Here is a 21,589-nt window from a genome sequence, read left to right as displayed (position 1 = left end):
ATACATTCGATATAGTGACAAGAGTTTTCCAAGAAATGGGCAAGTTTATGAAATCGACTAAATTAACCTTTATCCCCAGGGTGAACTAACCACGATGTTTTACAATACACAGAAATCATTAGGAAATTTTTTTCTTATGAAATGTATTTTTGCCTGAGCAAAAAGGTCAACTCCAACCAGCTAAGGAGAAAAATAAGCAGGAGTAGTATATATTTTAATTTTTAAATGATTATTGTCTTAAGGCAGTTTACCTTAACTATATGCATGTAAAGGCATGGGAATTATATTTACACTTAAATTTTTATGGAGCCGGCCAGGCATGGTGGCACACGCCTCTAATCCCAGCACTTGGAAGGCAGAGGCAGGCGTATCACTGTGAGTTCGAGGCCAGCCTGGTCTACAAAGCAAGTCCAGGACAGCCAAGGCTACACAGAGAAACCCTGTCTTGGAAAAAAAAATTTTATGGAGTCATGTTTCTTCCATTTTTGCTTACCATTAACTTACAACACAGATGTAACTAAGAGCATCTAATTGTAGCATTTATTTCTTGTATTCTAAAAGCAAGTGATTTATTTCAAGTAAATTCTGGAATGGTTACATGAGATCTCACTGTGTTAAAGAAGGTGACAACATGTCATCTTTAAATTATGTGTCAGTAAAAGGTCTTTGATGATCGCCTAAATGTGACTGTGATTAATTTTTCGCTACTCTAGCAATAGAATGTAAGCTAACTACTAGTTTGGCAGAAAAACCAACACAGAATTGAGGCCTAAGTAGGAATTCTGTAAATCATCAAACAGACTTTATATTTAACCACTGTGGTTGAAGTGTTTCTCTTTGAGGGTGGATCTCTTCATGAATTTGGAGAAATGGAGTCTTCTGAGAGTGGGTTTCTTATATTATGTAACAAGCAAAGTCAAACCACTTGGGGAAGAGCAAGCACTTGGTTTTCTACCAAACCTTCACACAGAGACCCGAACAAAAATGCCACTCTGGCCCAACTTGTGAATTGGGAAACATGAATTCCTGAGAAATTATGAAATCACCCCAGTATTTTTCCCAGTTGGTGTCTTCCAATGCTTTAGCAATATTAATAGGAAGAACGAGAGTTTCAGAAAGCTGAGCCTTAGTGCGAGAATAGAGTCGTTCTCTATAAAGTGGGCTCAAACCATTTTCCCTCACCCTGTCTTCATCTTTGACAGAATATAAGAACTGGAGCATCTGTGGGTGCTCTTCCTCTGAAGTGTACGTTAGCCACTTTCCTTCTGTGGGATGGTGAGTGGCAGGGTGCTGGGGCATTGCTCAGATAGTACCTAGACACACATTCTGGCACTTTCCAGCTGAGTCCGGATGTCCTGCACGATGTTACTGCACTCCTTAATCTCCTGACTAGCGTCTTCCACTTGAATATCTCCTGCATTGTTCTGTCAGTCCTTGGTGTGTTTTCTCTTCTTCCAAAGCCTCTATGATAGACATAGCTATGACCCTCTGCTCTTGCTTCCATTTCTCCACTAGCTTATAGCCCGTTACTTACTTTCTTATCCTGTGGTGAGTTTCTGTCTGCAGCGGTCACAGCCCCCAAAGCCAACTTTATGTGTGTTTAGTTAGTTTCCTTGATAATCAACACTAACAATGTACTAACAGTCATCAAAAGGAGAAATTGAAATATGAGAGGTAGGAGGACATATAGCAAGGGAAGGAGGGAAGAAAGAGTGACAGAGCAGTGGCAAGTGTCCATCCCCCCGTGAGGATCACTTGTGCATTTCACACTCTCTTCTCTGGAACTGTCGATAGTTGGGCACAACCTATCATGGAATTGTACTTCAAATGTTCCTGCCCTTACTATCATTTTTTGGAAGAACTCTTTCAGGAAAGAAGTGCTAGCAAAGATCTTCTTACAATTCAAATTTACGCATCCATAAACTACATCGAACAATCTGAGACAGAAATGGATATCAAAATCCACGGTCGGATATCAAAATCTGTATAAGTTCTGTCTCTCTGTGACTCTGAGTCTGAGAAAGAAAACATTAGCCAAACAGAGGAGAGAGGGGTTGTGCTTACGAGGATTGTAATAAAGTGATATAACCTTCCTGGGGGGTGGGCAGTGCTTGAATCCGTGGCTTCGTGCCCGCTGAGCACACGCTCGCCCACTGAGCTTTACCCCAGAACTGAACAATTGACAGATTTCCTTTCTATTGGCAAATCTGCCCAGTATCTTACACTAGGAACCATCTGTCTATTTTGTTACTTGCACTGGGTATGTTGCCTAATCCTCTTTGTGGTAGATAAAGGTCTGTCAACAGCTCTTTAAAAGGAAATTACTTAGGCAACCAAGAAGGCTCAGTAGAATTCTTGAGGCTAATTCCTTGCTTAATCAATATTAGATGCAAACAGTTGGATGGTGTAATTTTTATAATAGTAAATACTTCTTATGTGTTGAGTAGCTCTTGTTTTCCTAATAAACATAAGAATATTAGGAATGATATCACGCTTTCAGAAATAAAATCTTGAGCTTGCTGTACATGAAAGAGCCTGATGACCTGATTGGCTGACCCTGTGCATTTTTCTATGACTGACAGTAAGTATTCATGGTTTGCTCCGCCTTCTTCCTGTTTGGCCTCACAGCAACAAATGGCATTTCACTCTTCAACTGTACACTCCCCATTCCTTAGAGTTAAAACTTGTTGAATTTTTATCAGTATTCTCGAGTTAAGCCATACAGTTTTAAATTTTCCATCTTCTCTTTATTTAAATCATTCTTGTTACTTTAATTTCTTTAGAGCTGGAATTATTTTATTTGTGCTCAACTCAGAAAATACTTAGCATTTTAGATTGTTCCAGAGACTCTGAACACACAAATAGAAATTATGCTTTTAATGTGCTCCCCTTCCTTCTTCCTTTGCCTCGAATATAGAATAATCAAAAATCAGAAAAATCTAACAAGCAATAAATTATATAAAAAGAAATATCAGATAGTTCAATTTTAGCACAAAATAATTAAAATATAATGCAAAATTTTAAAATATTGAAAATTCTTGTAATACTAGAAGATATATTTACTGAGGATGGATTTGATCTTAAATACTTTTACTACAAAAGTTAATTGTTTTTTAAAATAAGTGTATGTGTAAATTATAATTTGATGCTAAAATTCCTTCCAAGGAGGAGCAAAATTTATTTCAGAAGTAGATAGTTCAGATGTTTCTATTAGAGTCTTTGAAATTGAGTAGGAAATTAAACATTTCGAAACTACAATTATTTGGCTTCAGTGTGAATCGCCCTCATAAGATAAAGTCCTCTCTGTCTACCAGAAAAAAATTAGCTGGTTTTGAAATATAATTATTTAATTATTACTACAATGTATTATTAATATAGTACATATTATTTTATTGTATAAATGTATAAAATTATTTGCAATATTATGTAAACAATATATAAAACATATAATATATAATATATGAATATATTAATTGTTAATATAATAATTAATTTTTACTTAAGTGCTATAATAAAATATAGTATTGAGAAATTAATACTAAATAAAACCTAAGAAATTATAAATATTAAATTTTGGGGGGAAGTTACAGGTTTACCGTGCTCTTTTATAATAATGAAGGCACCTGATGACCCTAAGTATTTTGAGTCCGCTGAAGTCCTGTAAACTGCATCAGTGAACGAGATGTTACCAAAAGAAAAAGAACTTTCTTAAATACTCAACAAGATCTATCTTTGAAGTCCACATATAAACCTATTATTCGTTAACCATATTAAGTATGATAAAAATTTACTATAGGATAAAAGCTAGCAGGCAATTAGCTGAGAAAAGTAAACTATTTTGCATTCACTTGTTCTTTTTTAAAGATTTTTTTCCCCCAGTGCTGGGGATCAGGCAGCACTGAGTGACCGGCAAGGACTTCATCAGCAAGCCGCACCTCTGTCACTCCTTTAAGCTTTGTTTTCACGTAGAGAACTCAGGAGAAGTGAACTCTGTGTTTAAGTGATGATCCCTTGCTGAGCACCTGCTTTTTGTGCCTCCATTACAGCAAATAGTCTTACCACACTGCTTCAGTTAGCTGCTTCATTCTGTACTCGTGATAAATGGAATGAAACACGTGGCTTTAAAAACCAATTAGGTCAAATTCAGAGTTGAGGGACAACAGTACTAAGACTAGGAGTATATCACACAGCCGTCTCTCTAGAGCCCCTTGTCACAACCATTACTTTGTACTGTATAGCGTAAAGCGTAGTATAGCAAAACATGGATGAAAATGATGACATCATCACATATTAGCCCTTTGTCAGGGTGTATGACAAAACCTTTAGAAGAGCTCATCGACTGGATGCGTAGGTGTAATTTCGTCATTGACTGTGCCATGTGACAGGACTGCTCTTTGCACTAACATCTATGCCTTATGCTAAGGGGGAAGGTCATCTACACCTACTGATTGGTGCTAAGTTGGAGCTAGCATCGACTTAAAGGCAGTAAATGTTCTCTTTCCTAAGGTCCCGAGAAGTTACTGAGCACTCAGCGACAGCTGCTCAACGGCCCTGCTTTATACCAATGCTACTGCCACTATTTGTAGATGTGAATTTAAGAGAATTCCGCACACGGTTGTGATGTGTGTAAGCAAACAAACATGGACTGTGGCACTGCTGTAAGAAAATGTGGTTAGAGTGGAAAAGGAAAGGAAAGAAGGCTGAAGGATAAATCCTAACTATATGGTGGAAATGTGGCTGGAAGTGGTTCAGCCATTTTGGAAACATCCTGGCAGTTGCCTAGAAAGTTCTTTGCCTCCATGGTTCTATGTACTGGTTTATACGTGATATGCATAGTGCCCCAAAGCAGGAAACAATGAAATATCTTTCAGCAGAAGAAAGGACAAATCAAATGTGGCACACATCTACAATACAATGTTATGATATTTTTCAGCCCTAAAAAGGAATGGGGCACATTTTGACATTAGGGAGAAGTCAGTCACAGAGGGGCATATATTGTGTGAGTCTGTGTATTTTAAATACCCAGAATAAGCAAATCCATGGAGACAGAAAAACAAACTGGGGCTTCTGGAGGAAGGAAGGAGCCAAGAAAAGTATTCTCAAGTTAGGAATGATGGCCACCTGAGCCTATAGGTGGATTAAAAATCACTGAATTGTAAACATTAAAGGCTGTTATAGAGATGGCTCAGAGGTTAAGAGGACTGGCTGGTCTTCCGGAGGTCCTGAGTTCGATTCCCAGCAGCCACATTGTGGCTCCCAGCCATCTATAATGTGATCTGTTGCCCCTCTTCTGGCCTGCAGGTATACATGTATACATAATAATGAATAAATAAATATTTTTTTAAAGTCTGATATAACATTTGAATCATGTGTCAAGTTAAACAAAGATACTTAAGTGATCCCTTGTATTTGTAAAGATCTTTTATATAGGTGTGCAGTTAAAACACAAATTTCAAATATTAGTTAAATATATTACAAAATAATTATGACTATGTATTCCTTGAAGAAGTTATAAATACCATGAAACATAAGTGGACATTTGCTCTGCAAGAGATATTTGTAAAGCTTTCTTTCTCTTCAGAAAAACACACCAGGCTGGTGTAACTTTTAAAAAATTTTTAAAAATGTTTTGCCAGCTTGTATTATTATTTCTATATTATTATTTCTATGCACCACACTGGTGCCCAGGAAAATCAGAACAAGGTACCAGATCCGGCAGAACTTGCAGACAGTTGTAAACGGCAGTGTGGGTGCTGGGAACCAAATGTGCGTCCTCTGCAAAAGCAGTCAGTGCGTTTAGCCACTGAGGCACAGTGAGCCCTTGCTGGCTATATAAGACAGCCCCTCAGCTAGGGTGGCCTGGTGTTCCTCACAGAGCCACTCAGCTTGTACAGGGTTTGCGGAGTCCCTGCCTGTGTTGGTTTTCCACTGCTGCTTGCCACAAGTCACCAAAAAAAACAGGTAGTTTGAAGCAATGGCGATTCATTCTCTCATAGTTTGGGACTTACACAACAAGCTATTATCAGTTTACACTTTGTGTGAAGGGGAAGCCTAGGGAGATGCTGCACCAGATGAGAGCACTTGCTGAGAAAACAACAAGAAGCCACTGCATTGCCTACACGATCTGGCCTTCTGAAAGGGTGGCCTGCAGGTGGGAGTGGAGCTAGGAAAGTGCCTTTTATCATCTTTTAATTAATTAAAGCTATGAAGCCAAAATTCCTTAAGTTCACTCTTCCAGTTCCTATCCTTTCCCCTATGTTCTGTGGTCATATTATCTGTTTGATAGCTATAAACAAACATTCAGTTTCTTGTTTTTCCAGTTAATTGCTTGGTTAATTTTTATTATTTTCAAATAGTAACATTTAGACATGGCTATAAAATCAAAACTTTTATAGAAAAGATGTAGCACGCACCTTTAATCACAGTACTGGGAGACAGAGACAGGCATATCTCTGTGAGTTTGAGTTCAGCCTGGTATGCAGAGACAGTTCTAGGACAACCAGGTCTACATAGTAAGACTCAGTCTCAAAAAGAGGAAGAAAGGGAGGGAGGGAGAGGAGAGGAGAGGAGAGAGAGAGAGAGACAGAGACAGAGAGAGACAGAGACACAGAGAGAGAGACAGAGAGACACACACACACACACAGGAGAGAGAGAGAGGGAGACGAGAGAGGAGAGAGGAGAGAGGAGAAGAGAGAGAGATGAGAGAGAGAGAGGAGAGAGAGAGAGAGAGAGAGAGAGGAGAGAGAGAGAGAGAGAGAGAGGAGAGGAGAGAGGAGAGAGGAGAGAGAGAGAGAGAGAGAGAGAGAGAGAGAGAGAGTTCAGAAGGATCTTTTCTCTTTTCTCAACTTTGCCTCCTAGGTTGCCTTCTCAGTAGTTTTTGCCTTACTTTTCTTTTTTTTTTTTTTTTTTTGGTAGGTATAACCAAATGTGTGTGTCTATATCATCCTTCATTTCTTTTTATAGAAAGTGGCATACTGTCTACTGGGGGTTCTCAACTGGGGACAGCTTTGTCACCTAGGGGTATTTGTTCCCTTGGCGAGACTTGTAGACAATTTTTTTTATCATGTTTGAGGAGGCGCTACTGACATCTAGTGGATAGAGGCCAAGTACACCACTAACCTTCCCACAACCGGATGCCCTCAGCAGGGACAAGTCACCCATCACCTTCCTGTCAGTGCTACTGTTGAGACATCTGTGTCATGGTTCGCTTGCACATTTTTCTTCTCAGCTGAATGATGAACTCACTCTGTATTACTTCAGGGGCTCCTGCCTGCTCTCTTCAGTGCCTCGGGATAGGTGCAAACAGTTGATTCAAGAATTCTCTCTGCCTGGTCCTTTACTTGGTTTTGAATATTTTGACGTCGCAAATGGTACTGTAATGGGTAATCTTAGGCAAGTTTTCTTTTGGGGGCATTTTTAGGATCGTATCCTCTAAAAAAAATTCTCAGAAGTGAGTCAAAAAACAAATCACATGTCAATTTGCCAGATTTCCTCCAAAGAGGTTGGACTTTCACCATTGTATGAAAGCATCTGTCTTTACAATGTGCCTATCAGCTGACTGAATTATCTGACTCTTAAATGTTTGCTAATCTTATAAATAAGAAAATCAATGTCATTTTAATTTTCATTTTCTTATTAATACTGTCTTGCCTCTCAGTTTGCTTGTTTACATAGCTGTCAAAACTCCAAGTTTTGTGTTTAATGTAAATAAATTTATATGTACAGAAACAGTCTTTATCAAATATGGCTGTATTAATCAGGGTTTTCTACATGAAAAGAACTGAAGCTGGATGATAGATGATAATAGATAGATAGATAGATAGATAGAAAGAATATATGGGGCCAGCCATGGTGGGTCACTCTTGTAATCCTAGTACTTAGGGAGGCAGAGACAAGTGAATCTCTGTGAATTCAAGGCCAGTCTGGTCTACAATGCAAGTCCACAACAGTCAAGGCTACACAGAGAAACCCTGTCTCTAAAACAAAAACAAAAACAAGCAAACAAAAACATAAAAAAAGAAAAAGAAAAAAAATATATATAAGGAATTTATTAGTGTGGCATACAGGCTGTGGTCCATCAGTGGCTGTCTACCAGCAGAAAGTCCAAGAATCCAGTTGTTGCTCAGTCTACAAGGCTGGATGTCTCAGCTCATCTTCAGTATGCACCAAATACCCTAAGAAGTGGGTTCTAATGCCAGTGGAGAAATGGACTTGCCAGTGAAAATGAGAGCAAGCAGGCAAAGAGAGAACGTTTTCTTCTTCCGTGTCCTTTATATATGCTATCGCCAGAAGGTGTGGACCAGATTAAAAGTGGATCTTTGCACCTCAAAAGATCAGGATTGAAAGTGGCTGTTCCCCTTCAAATGATTTAATTGAGAGAGAAAAAAATCCTTCACTGGTGTACCCAGACACTTGAGTTTTAGTTAGCTCCAGATTTAGTCAGGTTGACAACCAAGACTAGCCTTCACAACAGAGAAACAAATTTTTCATGCATAAAATAGCAAACGGTTCCTTACAAAAGCTTTTCTCTATGTATATCTCAGTGTGGCTTTTTTCCCCTTTATAAACCAAGTATTATTTTGAAGCCTTTCCAAGGAACAACATAATCCTATAGATTGAATGTTTAAGGTCACCAGACAGCAGGATGTCACCTTGGGTAAGTTCACATGCCTTTACAGTAGGGTTCACATGTGCTTGGTGTTTTACAGGCCATACATGTCTCTTGGAAGCCTTCGGGATCAAGTCATTTACCCCGACTCAGTGGATGACATGCGTGACAAAGGTTATACAGACCAAGACCTAGAACGCATTCTGCACAGTGTCCACCTCTTCCACATCGTTCAAAGAGAAGGAGGTAGATTGCGTCATTATTTTACAGTGCGGTTTTAACTTTATTTACAAACAAAGTTTGAGCCCTGTATGGTGATGCGTACCACTTGGGGAGGGGAGGCAAGAGCAGCAGGAACTCAAAACCACCCTCTCCTATGCCGCAAGTTTAAGACTAGCCTGAGTTACATCAGAACTTTATCTCAACAAAACAGACCATCAAACAAACAAACAAAAACCCAATTAATTAAATAAATGAACTTAAGTTTGGTATGAGTTACCAAATCCCAACAGAACCAGCCTAAGGGTGGGTTTCCCCCTTTGCTGATGGTTTCAGAGATGTCACTTTGCCATGGTGTAGAGGATGGGCTATCTTCTCACCATGGAGACCTGCTGGCTTTCTTCTCCTCCCACTTTTGTTCTTCCTGGGCGTCACACCAGCTATTCTCGGGCAGCCAGTCCTCTCTGGAAGCAGCACCCTCACTGAGTCACAAAGGTATGCCCCACAGGGGGTGACTCTAGTAGCAGTGACTGTCCCAAGTGTCTAAAGAGTACGTGCTTTCATTTGGATATATGACATTATCAGACCATAAGCATGTAAGTAGAGGTTTGTTGCTTTTCCATGATTTATATGTTGGGTTTTTTTTTGTTTTTTTTTTTTTGTATTGTGTTTAATATGGCACACTACACTTTTACCAAGTCACCATAACAGCACGGCTAGCATTTAAAGACCTTGATATTTAAATGTACAAGTATTCCCGAGTTTACCATCATTCTAGACATGGGTAAAGTCTATGATGAACTATTGGCTTGCCAAACTCTCTCAGCTTATATTAAATGTAATTTTTTAAAGTGATTCTCACAGAACTTGTTTATTTTCAGTTCCAAAATATTTCTAATATATGTATGTGTTTGTAATATATATATGTGTGTGTATATATATATATATATATATATATATATATATATATATATACACACACACCAACAAGAGATTATATAACAGAAACTTCCTAGTTGTAGGTTTCTTTAGAATAATATATATGAAAGAGTGGGAATACACATACATAAGAGTTTTCAATCCAATTATTTCTTAATAGTTATGCTTTCAAATAGTGTGGTATAATTAAATGGCCCAAAAATACTGAAAAAGCAAGCCAGGTTGAGTTGCACATGCATGGATTTCATGCTCTGATTCCCAGCATAATTACATTATTTTGAAGGGAAAAAAAAAAGAACCAAATCCTAGAGCTGGAAAGATGGCTCAGTGGTTAAGGACACCACCATCTGCTCTTCCATAGGTCCCGAGTTCAATTTTCTAGCAACCACATGGTGGCTCAAAACCATCTGAATAGGCATCTGATGCCCTCTTCTGGTATGCAGGTGTACATGCAGATAGAGCAGTCATATACAATAAATAAATAAATCTTTAAAAAAAAATCAAATCCTAATTAGCATTACTCTGTGTCCTCAGTGGTAAAATAGGGATATATTTGTTTTCAAAGTTTCTGTGAATATTAATTGAAACTCTTACTGCCGTGGCACATACGTAACAATGAATCATGACCTGATCGTTATAATAAACTAACGAAGCAGACAAGAAAGACATGACTATATTTCTATTTATGATGCAGATTTTCCTTTAGTGTCATATGGTCCATCCCTTCCCAATTTCACAGCACTTTGGCAGCACAAATTCTACATATTATGGGCAAATTGATTAAGTTTAGAATCTTGTGGTCCAAATAGAAATTTAAAATGAACGTGAAACATTGTATTGTTTTAGAAGTTATGACATTCTAGAATTATTTTTAAAGATTCTCCAAACCTAGAGTTTTACACCTCCTTGCCTTGGGCACGTAAATTCTGTTTGTTCTTTTTCCTCTAAATAAAAAAGAAGAGTCTCTGGAACTTAGTAATATAATAGGAACAGTTATGGTTTGCTGAGTGCTTACTGCAGAGAATATACCATGTTTGAATAATCACACATTGTTCTGTTCAATGTTCATGAAAGTCCATTGATGATGCAGTACTGTCTCCATTGTACACATTAAATTCATGGTGCTTGGTTCACGGCTATTGCCATAACAGCTGATAGAACAGAACTAAAACACAGATTTAACTTTGAAAGATGGAGTGCACAGTAGGCACGGCTGGTGTCTGATGTACTTTATGTCTCCCAGCCTTTTAGAAATAGGAATTATAATACAATTTCACATAAGTATACCTTTCCTAAGAAACTAGTTTTACTTAATCCTTAAAAAGAAAGCATCTAAGCAATACAGGGAAATACTTCCACTTACTAATGTACGGTTTCAGTTGGAAGAAGCCTGATGGAATTATTTAGATCAGGCGATTCTTTGCTGAAAAAAAGAATGGAGGTGGGGGCTGGAGAGATGCCTCAGTGGTTAAGAGCACTGTCTGCTCTTCCAAAGGACCCGGGTTCAATTCCCAGCACCCCACATGGCAGTTCACAACTGTCTGTAACTCAAAGATCTGACACTTTCACACCAATGCACATAGATTAAAACTAAATAAAAATATTAAAAAAAAAAAAAAAAAAAGAATGGAGGTTAAAAACTACATTTCATTCCCTTATCCAGGTCCCAAAATAGAAAAGAGTAGAATGGGTACAAACAGACACAACTGAGAAGTTTAGACATCTCCAGGAAGCAAGGGCATGATTTTCTTGTTAGCTGTCTTGGTCTCAGTAAGTGAGCATTAGGAGTCACATCTGTTGCCAAGGATGCTGATGGAACCCTCGGGATTTAGTAGAACAAAGGGTGCAGTTAATTAAAATATGTAAAAGTTAACTTTTCCTTTGGCTGAAAAACACTTTCCTCTCATGCCCTGTTCTCATGTCAGGGAACAAACTGCTTCATAGTGCTGCGGTCTAAATCCGTTCCTCAGGTCACCACTTGCATTTCCTAAATGTTATAAAATCAGGTCGTGGAAAACTATTATTTCAAAACTTTTCCTCAGAAACATGCTGGCATTTTGAGGATTTTTTTCCCCTTTGCAATACAGTCTTATGAGGATCTAATTTTAAATGATTTCCAGAAGATTGCACAAGATAAGAACAGAGGTCCTTCTAAAGAGGACAGCTTGACGTTGTCGATGGGAATAATGCCTAAGCCTTTCACTCTAGGTACTACTAGACTGGTTATTTGTTAAAGATTCCTTTCTAGTGTTGCAGATGTGTGTTGTGAGGTAAGGACACGTGAGTACAGGTACCTGGGGAGGCCAGAAGGGAGTGTTAGCTCCTTGGGCTGACATTACAGGTGGTTATAAGCCACTTGACATGGGTGCTGTGAATCACACTGAGCTCTTCTGCAAGCTCTTAGCCACAGGCTCATCTCTCTAGTCCTGGCATTACATTTTCTTCTCCCTTATCTCTTTCTCCTCCCTGCATTATTTTAAACATACTGCTTTTATTGTACTTCCTTTTTAAATTTTGGAACAGGGAACATTTTCACATTGTGCAGATTTGAAACGTAAATTTAGATGTATCCTTAAAATAGCCTTTCCGTCCTTGTTCTCTCTGATTTCATCTCCCTACTTTGTTTAGTTTCTTATTTATAACTTCAGGCTTTTTTTTTTTTTTTTTTTTTTGAGACAGAGTATTACAGAGTAGCCCAGTCTGGCCCCCAACTCGTGATCACCCTGCCCTTGGCCCTGTCCCAGGATTAGTCATGTTTCACTGTGTCTGATTAATTTTACACTTTCTAAAACATGCATTAAGCTTTACTACAATTCCTAAAGAAGGAAAACAATAACATAAAGATGAATTCTGGTTTAACAACATATCTTATTCTGTTGAAGGTTCTGACCTTTTGCACACTACAAAACAAAATCATAGTCCTTCTTTTAATTAGTTTAATTAGTAAAAGAATTAAGTAATTGATCTCATAATTTGTTTCTTCAGGCACCCATGGTAATAAAACAATAAAGATTTGGCTTCTTCCTGCAACCTAAAGCCAAATTTACTTAAAAATTTAAAATGTATTTATACACTTTTCATTCTGATTGCAGCTCCCCTCCTTACAGTCCCCCCAATTTTACCAGTAATGGAAGGCATCTGAGGGAGAACAGTGTGTGCATGGAGCATAGCCCTTCTCCAGGGGAGAGTTAAACCCTGAATTCTGAAGATGTGGAAATGTTGCCTTGAATATTTGTCAAGCTTGAGCAGTTCGTTTTCGTCTCTGAAAGTTGGAGTCTCAAAAGTAGAAATGTGGCTTCATTCTTAAGTAATCTTCTCTAGTTAATGATGTAAGACAGACATTGAAAAATCAAATATTACAGAAGTCTTAACTTGAAAAATGAAACTCATAATTCCACTCCCAGTTGTGTGTCTGGTATATGTCTTCACATTTTGTGCAGAAATGTGGCCATAATATCTGCCATTCTGCAACTTGGGTTGACTTAAACTTTTCTGGCATTATTTTCATATTAGGAGATTTATATACATATATATGTTTATATGCTTGCCTGATAAATTAATATTAAGCAACTATTAATTAAGATGTTTTAAGAAACAGCCTGCATAAACTGTGAAAGCATTAAATAAACCTAAATATACACCCCAGCTCTGACAGATAACTATAAACTCAGAAGTGTCTATTGCTCCATGAGTTTTGAATTACCCACTTGTAAAATGCAAATAAAAGGAACTATCTTCTAAGCTGTGGAATAATGAAAAGACTTGCTTAAAACACCAGGCATGTGGGATCTGTTTACCTCAGTTCCTCCCACACTGTTTTTGGGCTTGGCAATTGTCCTATGCAAATTATTAGATCTCTTCTCCCGTTGCCCTCAAAAATCAACATATGGACGTCAATCCTTTGAACAGACTAACAAATGGATTTTATCAAGTGCCACTGTTTCTAATTCTTTCAAGATGTCTATTGGTGTAAGGAGTTACGACTCTTAAAGGAATATCATATTTAAAGTAAAACACTCATGCATAGATCCATCCATGTGCTCTACAAAATACAAAACTCTTCTGATTTTTCAATCAAAGTGGGCCAGGAATCACTTGTCCAGAATAGAAGTGGTAACAAATCAATGAAGAATCCGTAAAGTGTATGTTTTTATTTATTCTAGGATGGGATGCTGTTATGGACTGGAAAGATGTTCTGTCAGGAGGGGAAAAACAGAGAATGGGTATGGCACGGATGTTTTATCATCAGTAAGTATGCTACACTCAGGAAACTACTATCCATTTCTGGCATAACAAGAAAGGATTCAGCAGCATTTAGTAGTCTCCTGTTAGGCTAAATAACACCTGACTGGGAGACTGGATTGATGGCTCAACAGGTAAAGGTGCCTTCTACCAGTGTCAACTGGAATTGGCTCCCCCTAGATTAGCACTTCTCAACCTTCCTGATGCTGCGACCCTTTAACACAGTTCCTCATGTTGTGGTGACCCCTAGCCAAAAAATTATTTTGTTACTACTTCATAACTGTAATTTTGCTACTATTGTGAATTGTAGTGTAAATATCTAATATGCATGATATTTAATATGTGGCCCCACATTATTCAATTGGCTCAAGCCATCAGTACCTTTTTAGTCTAATGGATGTCCTTCTTCAGCTGTTGGGAGTTACAACCAGTGAAAAAAGGGATGTGCTCACACACATCTTAGTAAACTCAGAAAAACTGAGATGCAAGAAATAACTTGTTTCCATAAAGTTTTTCTCTGTGACATCAGCTTCATGGACTTTAAGAATTCTAAGCCAAAGATGTAAGAGGAAATCCAGGCACCATTCCCACTAGTAACTTCTGTTTGCCCCACTCTTCTCTGAGATGAGAGGTTTGGTTTTTTATATAATAATGTAATTAAACTAGAAATAATTATTCAGAGTTACTTAATGTCTGTTTCTCTTGTTGTCTAATCCCCTTTTTACACTTATTTATTCAACACAAGATCAGTTTTGTGCATTAAGCCAAGATCTTGCCACATAGTCAAGGATGGGCTCAGATTTCTCTCTTCCTGCCTGAGCCTCCTGAGAGCTCAGATTGCAGGCGCGTCACACCACGTCCAGCTGAAGGTTGCGTTTCGTTGTCCGGTCTGAATTCGATTTTAATCTTTAAAAGTTTGTTTTTGCTCCCTCCTGCCTCAGCCTAATTTTATTATTACATTTTTACATACCTATCATCTGTCTGTCTATCTATCTATCTATCTATCTATCTATCTATCTATCTATCTACCTACCTATCTATCCATCCATGTATTTATCAATTATCTATTTAACTATCATATATCTGTCCATTTATCTATTAGTTACCTATCTATTATCTATTTATCTATCCCTCCATCTATCTATCCATTCACTTATCTATCTTTTCAGTGTGTATGTGTGAATGTGTGTATCCTCTGCGTATCAGAGGACTATTTGCAGGAAATAAAGCTCTGTCCTTCCACCTTGTGGGTTCTGGGATCAAACTCCTGCTATCTGGCTTGACAGCAGAGAGCTTCGTTACCAGCTGAGCCATTTTTCTTTCCTTCCTACTTTTGTCATTTACAACGCTGTATGCTTGCTTGTAATGTTGTTCTAACTTCCACTTTTCTTAAAAGCAGGAAGTTAAAGGAAAAAAATGGTTGGTTAGATTTAGGTCCAAGTTTTTATGAGATTATGGCACATATCATTTATAATTAAGAAAATACACCATAATGACGTATTTATTTGGAAAACACAGATAAAGAAAAAGAATTAGAAACCTTCTATCTGATTAGCTGTCGTGACATTTTTAACGTTTTAAATAACTTTCTTCCTGGTTTAAGTCGTGCAGTTGGATGTAATTTTCATTGTTTTCATGTGTTTCATAATTTGTAATTTATATCCCTTCTCCTGTTCCGAATGCTATCATATGCCCCTCTTCGTTGTTGTATGACACTTAGCCGAGGTTTACTATCATTATTACAATAATGATATACTAAGCATATAATTCAGTAAGTTTTTATAAGTATAGGTACATTGTGTAACATTATGTTCATCTCAACCAGTATCTTGACTAAGACAGAGAATGTTTCCATTACCCTGAAAATGGCTCTGAACCCTTTCTGCGGCCATGGTCTACATATGCCCATTTCTGCTCTTACTGGCTTATTTCCTTTGCAATTTGTGTAAATGAAATCATATACTATGCAGTTTTGTGTATATCTGTGAATTAAAAGTGACAAAAAGGGTCGTCTTAATAATGTAGTATTTATGATAAATTTGCATTATTAGTCTGATAAGAGAGAGTACTTTTAAAAAAATGAACCGAAGTTAACAAACTTTGGATTTTTCATGTTGTGCTTTGAAACGCTGCTCTCTCTAGTGAGACTCAAGGGCAGACTGTAGTTTGACATTTATGCCCAGCTGTTAGCCTATCTTCGTACACTGGCTTGGGTTTCATCCATAAATACTCAGTAACATGATCAACAACACAGCCTGTGCAGTGTGACTATGGACTGCAAAGGTGACTAGTCTTCCGTGTTTTTGTATTAATGAGATAAGCCTTTCAATAAGAACAAGGGACATCAATAAAGGATTTTAGCCCAACATTTCAAGTATCTGTAATTTGGGATAATTGGTATTTGTGATTATAAAGGGACTGGGTATAATGACATTATAATGAATGAAAATCAAGCCAACTCTGTGGGATCAAGGAAGGCAAGCAAATAGTTTAAAAGGCAGCACTTCTCCCAATGGAATCAAATAATTTGGAAAATTAAACACAGCAAAGGAAAAGTATATGTGAAGAATTGCTTTTTTCTGTCTTCACAGGGAAGGTTATGACAATGAGATTTTGACGCATACTGAGCCTTAATAGGAAAGATCTGAGCTGGGGACAACAGAGAGCACTGGTCAGAAATTATACTAAGCATTACAAGAAAATATGCTTATGAGAGCCTTGTAATTTTATTATTTAAAGAATGACTAGGGAAATCCAAACAGTAATTAATATAGAGAGAAGCAATACTTGATATGTAATAGCCAACCCCCCAGTACTACTCCACTGTTTCCTTGGGGAAGATGCAATGATCGTCAAGCAGTCTCACAGTCCTATGGGGATTAGGAATGCTTTAGCTCCCGTGTCTCGCTCTCTTCACCACCAACTGCAGAATAGGTAACGGCATCCTGTTAATAAACAAGCACACATTAGAAAAGAACTTAGAATGCTGAGGAATTATTTGTGATAGACGAGAGGTTTCTACTGATTTGATGGCGGAGGCCATGAATTGAAAGAGAGCATGTGGGGCACATGGCGGGGCTTGCAGGAGGAAAAGAGAAGGGGAAATAGTGTAACCTTGAAAATTAAAAAAAAAAAGATAAATAAAAATAATTTCATAGTGAAAACTACCCTAAAAACTTTAAAACTCACTTTCAAAACTAAATTGAAAACATCAAATGACCATGTTTATTTTGACTTTAGTCTTGTTAACTGAACTAGGTTGGGTTGCCGGCCAAGCAGAGAAAAAAAGAACAGCTGTGTTTTGCTTTATCGCTCCCCATTGTGAACAATGTCACATTCTCCTTAGTGCCTCTGAAGTTGACAGAATACAACTACCGTCCAAAGAAAGACACAGCTCCAGAGCCAATTCACTCATCTATTTTGTATTTCTTTATTTCAGACCAAAGTATGCATTGCTGGATGAGTGTACCAGCGCCGTGAGCATTGATGTTGAAGGAAAGATATTTCAGGCTGCTATAGGGGCTGGAATTTCCTTACTGTCCATAACACACAGGCCTTCTCTATGGTAGGTGCTTCTAGCATCTTCTTCTGGGACAGATGCTTTGTCCATTCTTCCTAAAGGATAACTATACGAAAGTTTTCTGTGTGGAGTATAAAGCACTTCATTTTTCTTCTATCTATGTTTCTCTGATGTGTCCCCCTAATTCTCTAGCTCCTCTGGCCTAATGTAACTTTAATGAGTTTTGTGAAAAATGAACATCACTTTCTCGTCATTTTGAAAAGCTATAAGAGAACCTTATAGTTGATACAAAAAAAAAAAAAAAAAAAAATGGTTGTCATGATGCTAGAAAGTGCCATGAAAGATCGTGGAATGATATTTGCTTACACAATCCTTTAAATATTTTCTTTAAAATCTAAGGGGGAAATGTTAAAATATTATATCTTAATAGTTCCCATTAAATACCAAAATCAGAAACAATAATATATAAGCAAAAGACCTGTGAGGTTGAAAAGTAAAACGCCCAGACAAAGCTTTATGAGACAAAAACCTCCAGAAATGCCATTGAGTTTGGTTTGTGCTGGCCGTCTACTGCTGGGCATGGGGCTTGCCCTAAAGTGTGTTTTATATCCACAATAGGACTCCATTGGAGAAAAGTTTTTGTTGTTGTTGTTGTTTTCTTTGTGAGGAGTTCTTGACTGGAGCTAGCTTCTCGGTTACAGATGAAGGCTTGTGTCCACTTTTCCACTCAGCACTGAAGCCTTATCTGGCTTAGACCTCATATACAGGCCCTGTGCGTACCGCTACAGTCTCTGAGCTTATTGCGCATGCGTCCTGTAGTATCTAGAAGGCCCTGTTTCCTCAGAGTCCTCCTCTACCTATGGCCCTTAAATTCTTCCAGCATCCTTTTCTACAGGATTCCTATACCTCTTGGGGGCAAGAACTTGATGGAAACATCCCATATAGGATTGAGTGTCCCAAGGTCTCTTACTCTCCACATGTCCAGCTGTGGGTCTCTGTATTTGTTCCCATGTACTGCAGAAGAAAAAATCTCTGATAATGGCTGAGCAAAACACTGAATTATGAATATAGCAGAATGTTGTTAGGAGTCGTATCTTTGCTAGCTACTTTAGCAGAACAGTGGTATTCGGTTTTGTGCTATGACCTATCTAGTCTTAGGTCTTCGAACAACCAAGGAGTATTGAGTATGGGTTCCGTACCATGGAGTGGACCTTCAATCCAATCAGGTAGTGGTTGGTTATTCCGACAACTTTTGTGCCACTACTGCACCAGCGTATTGTGCTGTCAGGTCACCATTGTACATAACAGGGCTTATAGCTGGGTTGGGTATTTACCGTTCTCCTCTGGTAATATGCAGAGTACTTTCCAGAACCATGAAAACTAGTCAGTAGTGATGAAGGGTCCAGGTAAGGACTGACTGGACTTCTCCATGGTTAATGACTCATGTAGGTGCTGTCTTCGGCAACAGGGCCTTACTCTCATTTTATGGAAAGCAACCGATAGACTTGGCCTGAGTTGCTTGGGGATTTCCATGGGGTCCCTTTGGACAGCAACTCATTTAAAAACGTACCCCATTCCTAGTGCTGGAGGTTTCATTTGGTGACAGGTGATGTCAGTTGTGGGACTTTGCCTCTGTCGTTACTTGGTGATTCCATTCAGATTCCTCGAATATATGTATATATTTTAAGCAATGTCAATAATAATAACAACTTCCCATGCCTCTCAAATGCCCCTTAATTTTACCTGTCCCTCCCTGTATTCCCTGCTTTACCTCCCTGTTCCCTCTCTTCTCAATTTAATCCTCTCATCCCAGCCCTTGCATCCATCCATAACTATCTGTTCTACTTCCCCCTCCCTTGAGTGTTCCTGTCCTCCCCACCAATCCCCTACTCTCTACCTAACCTCTGTGGTTCTGAGGATTGCAGCCTGTTTCTTGAAGGCTTAAAAGCTAACGTCCACATATAAGATAGAAAGTAACTGAGAAGGCTGACAATTCATACTGTTATAATTACTTGAAGTTGGAGGAAAACCTGAAGGAAGACAGAAAATTTGAGAATCATGAGCCAGTTAAGCTAAGTGACCAAGTACAGGTGGCTCATGATAGGAGCAACCCTGCCATCCACACTCCCTCCAGACATGCCACAGATCCTCAGCTGGTGACTCCGGTCTCCCTTATGAGATGGATCACCTTCCATATTTCAGGGTTGTCCCTCATGTAGTTGAACCATGAAGGAAATGAATTTATGTGGCAATAAAACTAAAAGACACCTGGGGGTGAACATGTACAAATAATTCTAGAATATTACTACTGAGAAAGTTGTACTTATGTAGAACGCGTCCCAGAGGATGATATTACCTATAAATAAGTTGCTTTTGTGTTTCCTTTGCTTTTTTCGGTTTTTCTCTGTATGATAGATTTTTGTTCGGTTTGGTTCTGTTCTGATTTGGGTTTTTTTGTTTGTTTGTTTGTTTTGTTTTGTTTTCTCTTTTTTGAGACAGGGTTTCTCTGTGTAGCCTTGGCTGTGCTGGACTCACTTTTGTAGGCCAGGGTGGCCTTGAATTCACAGGGATCCACCTGCCTCTGCCTCCCTGATCTTTTAATTTTTACTATCTTTCCTCGGTTTTCTTTCCTTACTTCCATTCTAAGGATGCTTTATTATTGATTAAGAAGATGTACTGGATTGTCGTCCTTTGTAAACTAAGTATACTCGAAATATGAAACAAATTCAGATATCAAAAATTTCTTGGAGATTAAAGACTTTGGACTTTAAAAAGTGTACCATTTATATGAGATATATGCCATTTATATACATCTAGAATTCAGATGTAAAATAACCACCTTTGCTAAAGTTTGTCTTTAAACATCAGTTAGAAAACTCTATAGCTAAAAATGGCTTTTAATATTATGACTAATAATGCTTCATTTTAATTATGCAGGAAATACCACACTCACTTATTACAATTTGATGGCGAAGGAGGTTGGCGCTTTGAACAGTTGGACACTGCTATTCGTTTAACATTGAGTGACGAAAAACAAAAGCTAGAGTCTCAGCTAGCTGGGATTCCCAAAATGCAGCAGAGACTCAACGAACTATGCAAAATCCTGGGAGAAGACTCGGTGCTGAAGACAACCCAAAATGAAGATGAGCCATCCTAATTTATCTTGACATGTTTTAAGTTAACTTCTAGGTGAAGCCTCAGAGACTCTCTCTTTACTGCATGCAGTATGTTAAGCTAAGTGCAGGGAAAGCAAGCCAGCAAAAAAGTATTTTGTATGATTTTAGCATCAAAGAAATACACAATAACTTTTCAAAAGAAAAAGAAAGGAAATGCGTCAGTCAAGATTAACCATGACATCTATTACTGCCCAGTGGAAGGCTAACCTATCGGTAAAACAGGACTTCCTAGGACTACGTGAATGTGTGTGCTCTGAGGTTCTTCATGTGGGAGAAAGTCCCAAAACAAAATAAGGGCAGCATCTGGGTTGATGTCAGAACTTAGAGTGTTGTTTCAGCCCACAAAGAATGGACAATGCAACATGGGAAATCCATGATCAGCATTTCTAGTGACCAACTAAAGTGTGTACAAAATAAAAGTTTGTAAGTAACTTAATTATGAAACGATGTATCTTAATGACTGTGGTTGAAAACAAGCATGGCTAGACAGGTATAAAGTACTGTATTTAAACATTGTAGACCTTAATGCAGACACAAAACATTAACTTTAATAAGAATTGTATGTTTGTTTTTTCAAAGAATCTTTTATTTTAAAAAAGAGATTGCCCACACGGAAGAGGAGGATCTGAGCAATGCTTGCCCTGGCTGCTGCTTGACTCTGCATGTAGCTACTATGATTTCTATTCAGAAATACTGCTTATTTGGTGCCCAAAGCAGCATTTTAGAAACTTGATTGCTATCCTGATTGTGGATGCTGGAAATCACAGCTATGTTCCCCCATTCAGTTCATTTTACTCTGTTTTTGAAGCAGTCTTTTGAGGCATTTCATTTTTGCTCATTTGCTTCTGAGAAGATGGACGGTCAGATTTACTGCAGGTCTGTGAT

General features: G+C 38.2%; 1 protein-coding gene across 1 annotated transcript in view; it reads left to right on the top strand.

The window, feature by feature from the left end:
- The window catches only part of Abcd2 (ATP binding cassette subfamily D member 2), a 40,403-nt gene extending 19,140 nt beyond the window's left edge, over window positions 1-21,263 (top strand). The window contains 4 exon segments of the mRNA XM_051160230.1: window positions 8,709-8,854; window positions 13,930-14,014; window positions 17,448-17,573; window positions 20,466-21,263. Of these exon segments, the coding sequence (XP_051016187.1) occupies window positions 8,709-8,854; window positions 13,930-14,014; window positions 17,448-17,573; window positions 20,466-20,685 (577 nt within the window). The 3' untranslated portion in view covers window positions 20,686-21,263.
- Window positions 21,264-21,589: the final 326 nt, after the last annotated feature.

The sequence above is a fragment of the Acomys russatus genome, chromosome 17, assembly GCF_903995435.1.
Source record: "Acomys russatus chromosome 17, mAcoRus1.1, whole genome shotgun sequence".
Taxonomy (NCBI): domain Eukaryota; kingdom Metazoa; phylum Chordata; class Mammalia; order Rodentia; family Muridae; genus Acomys; species Acomys russatus.
This window is presented reverse-complemented; position numbering and strand designations above follow the sequence as displayed.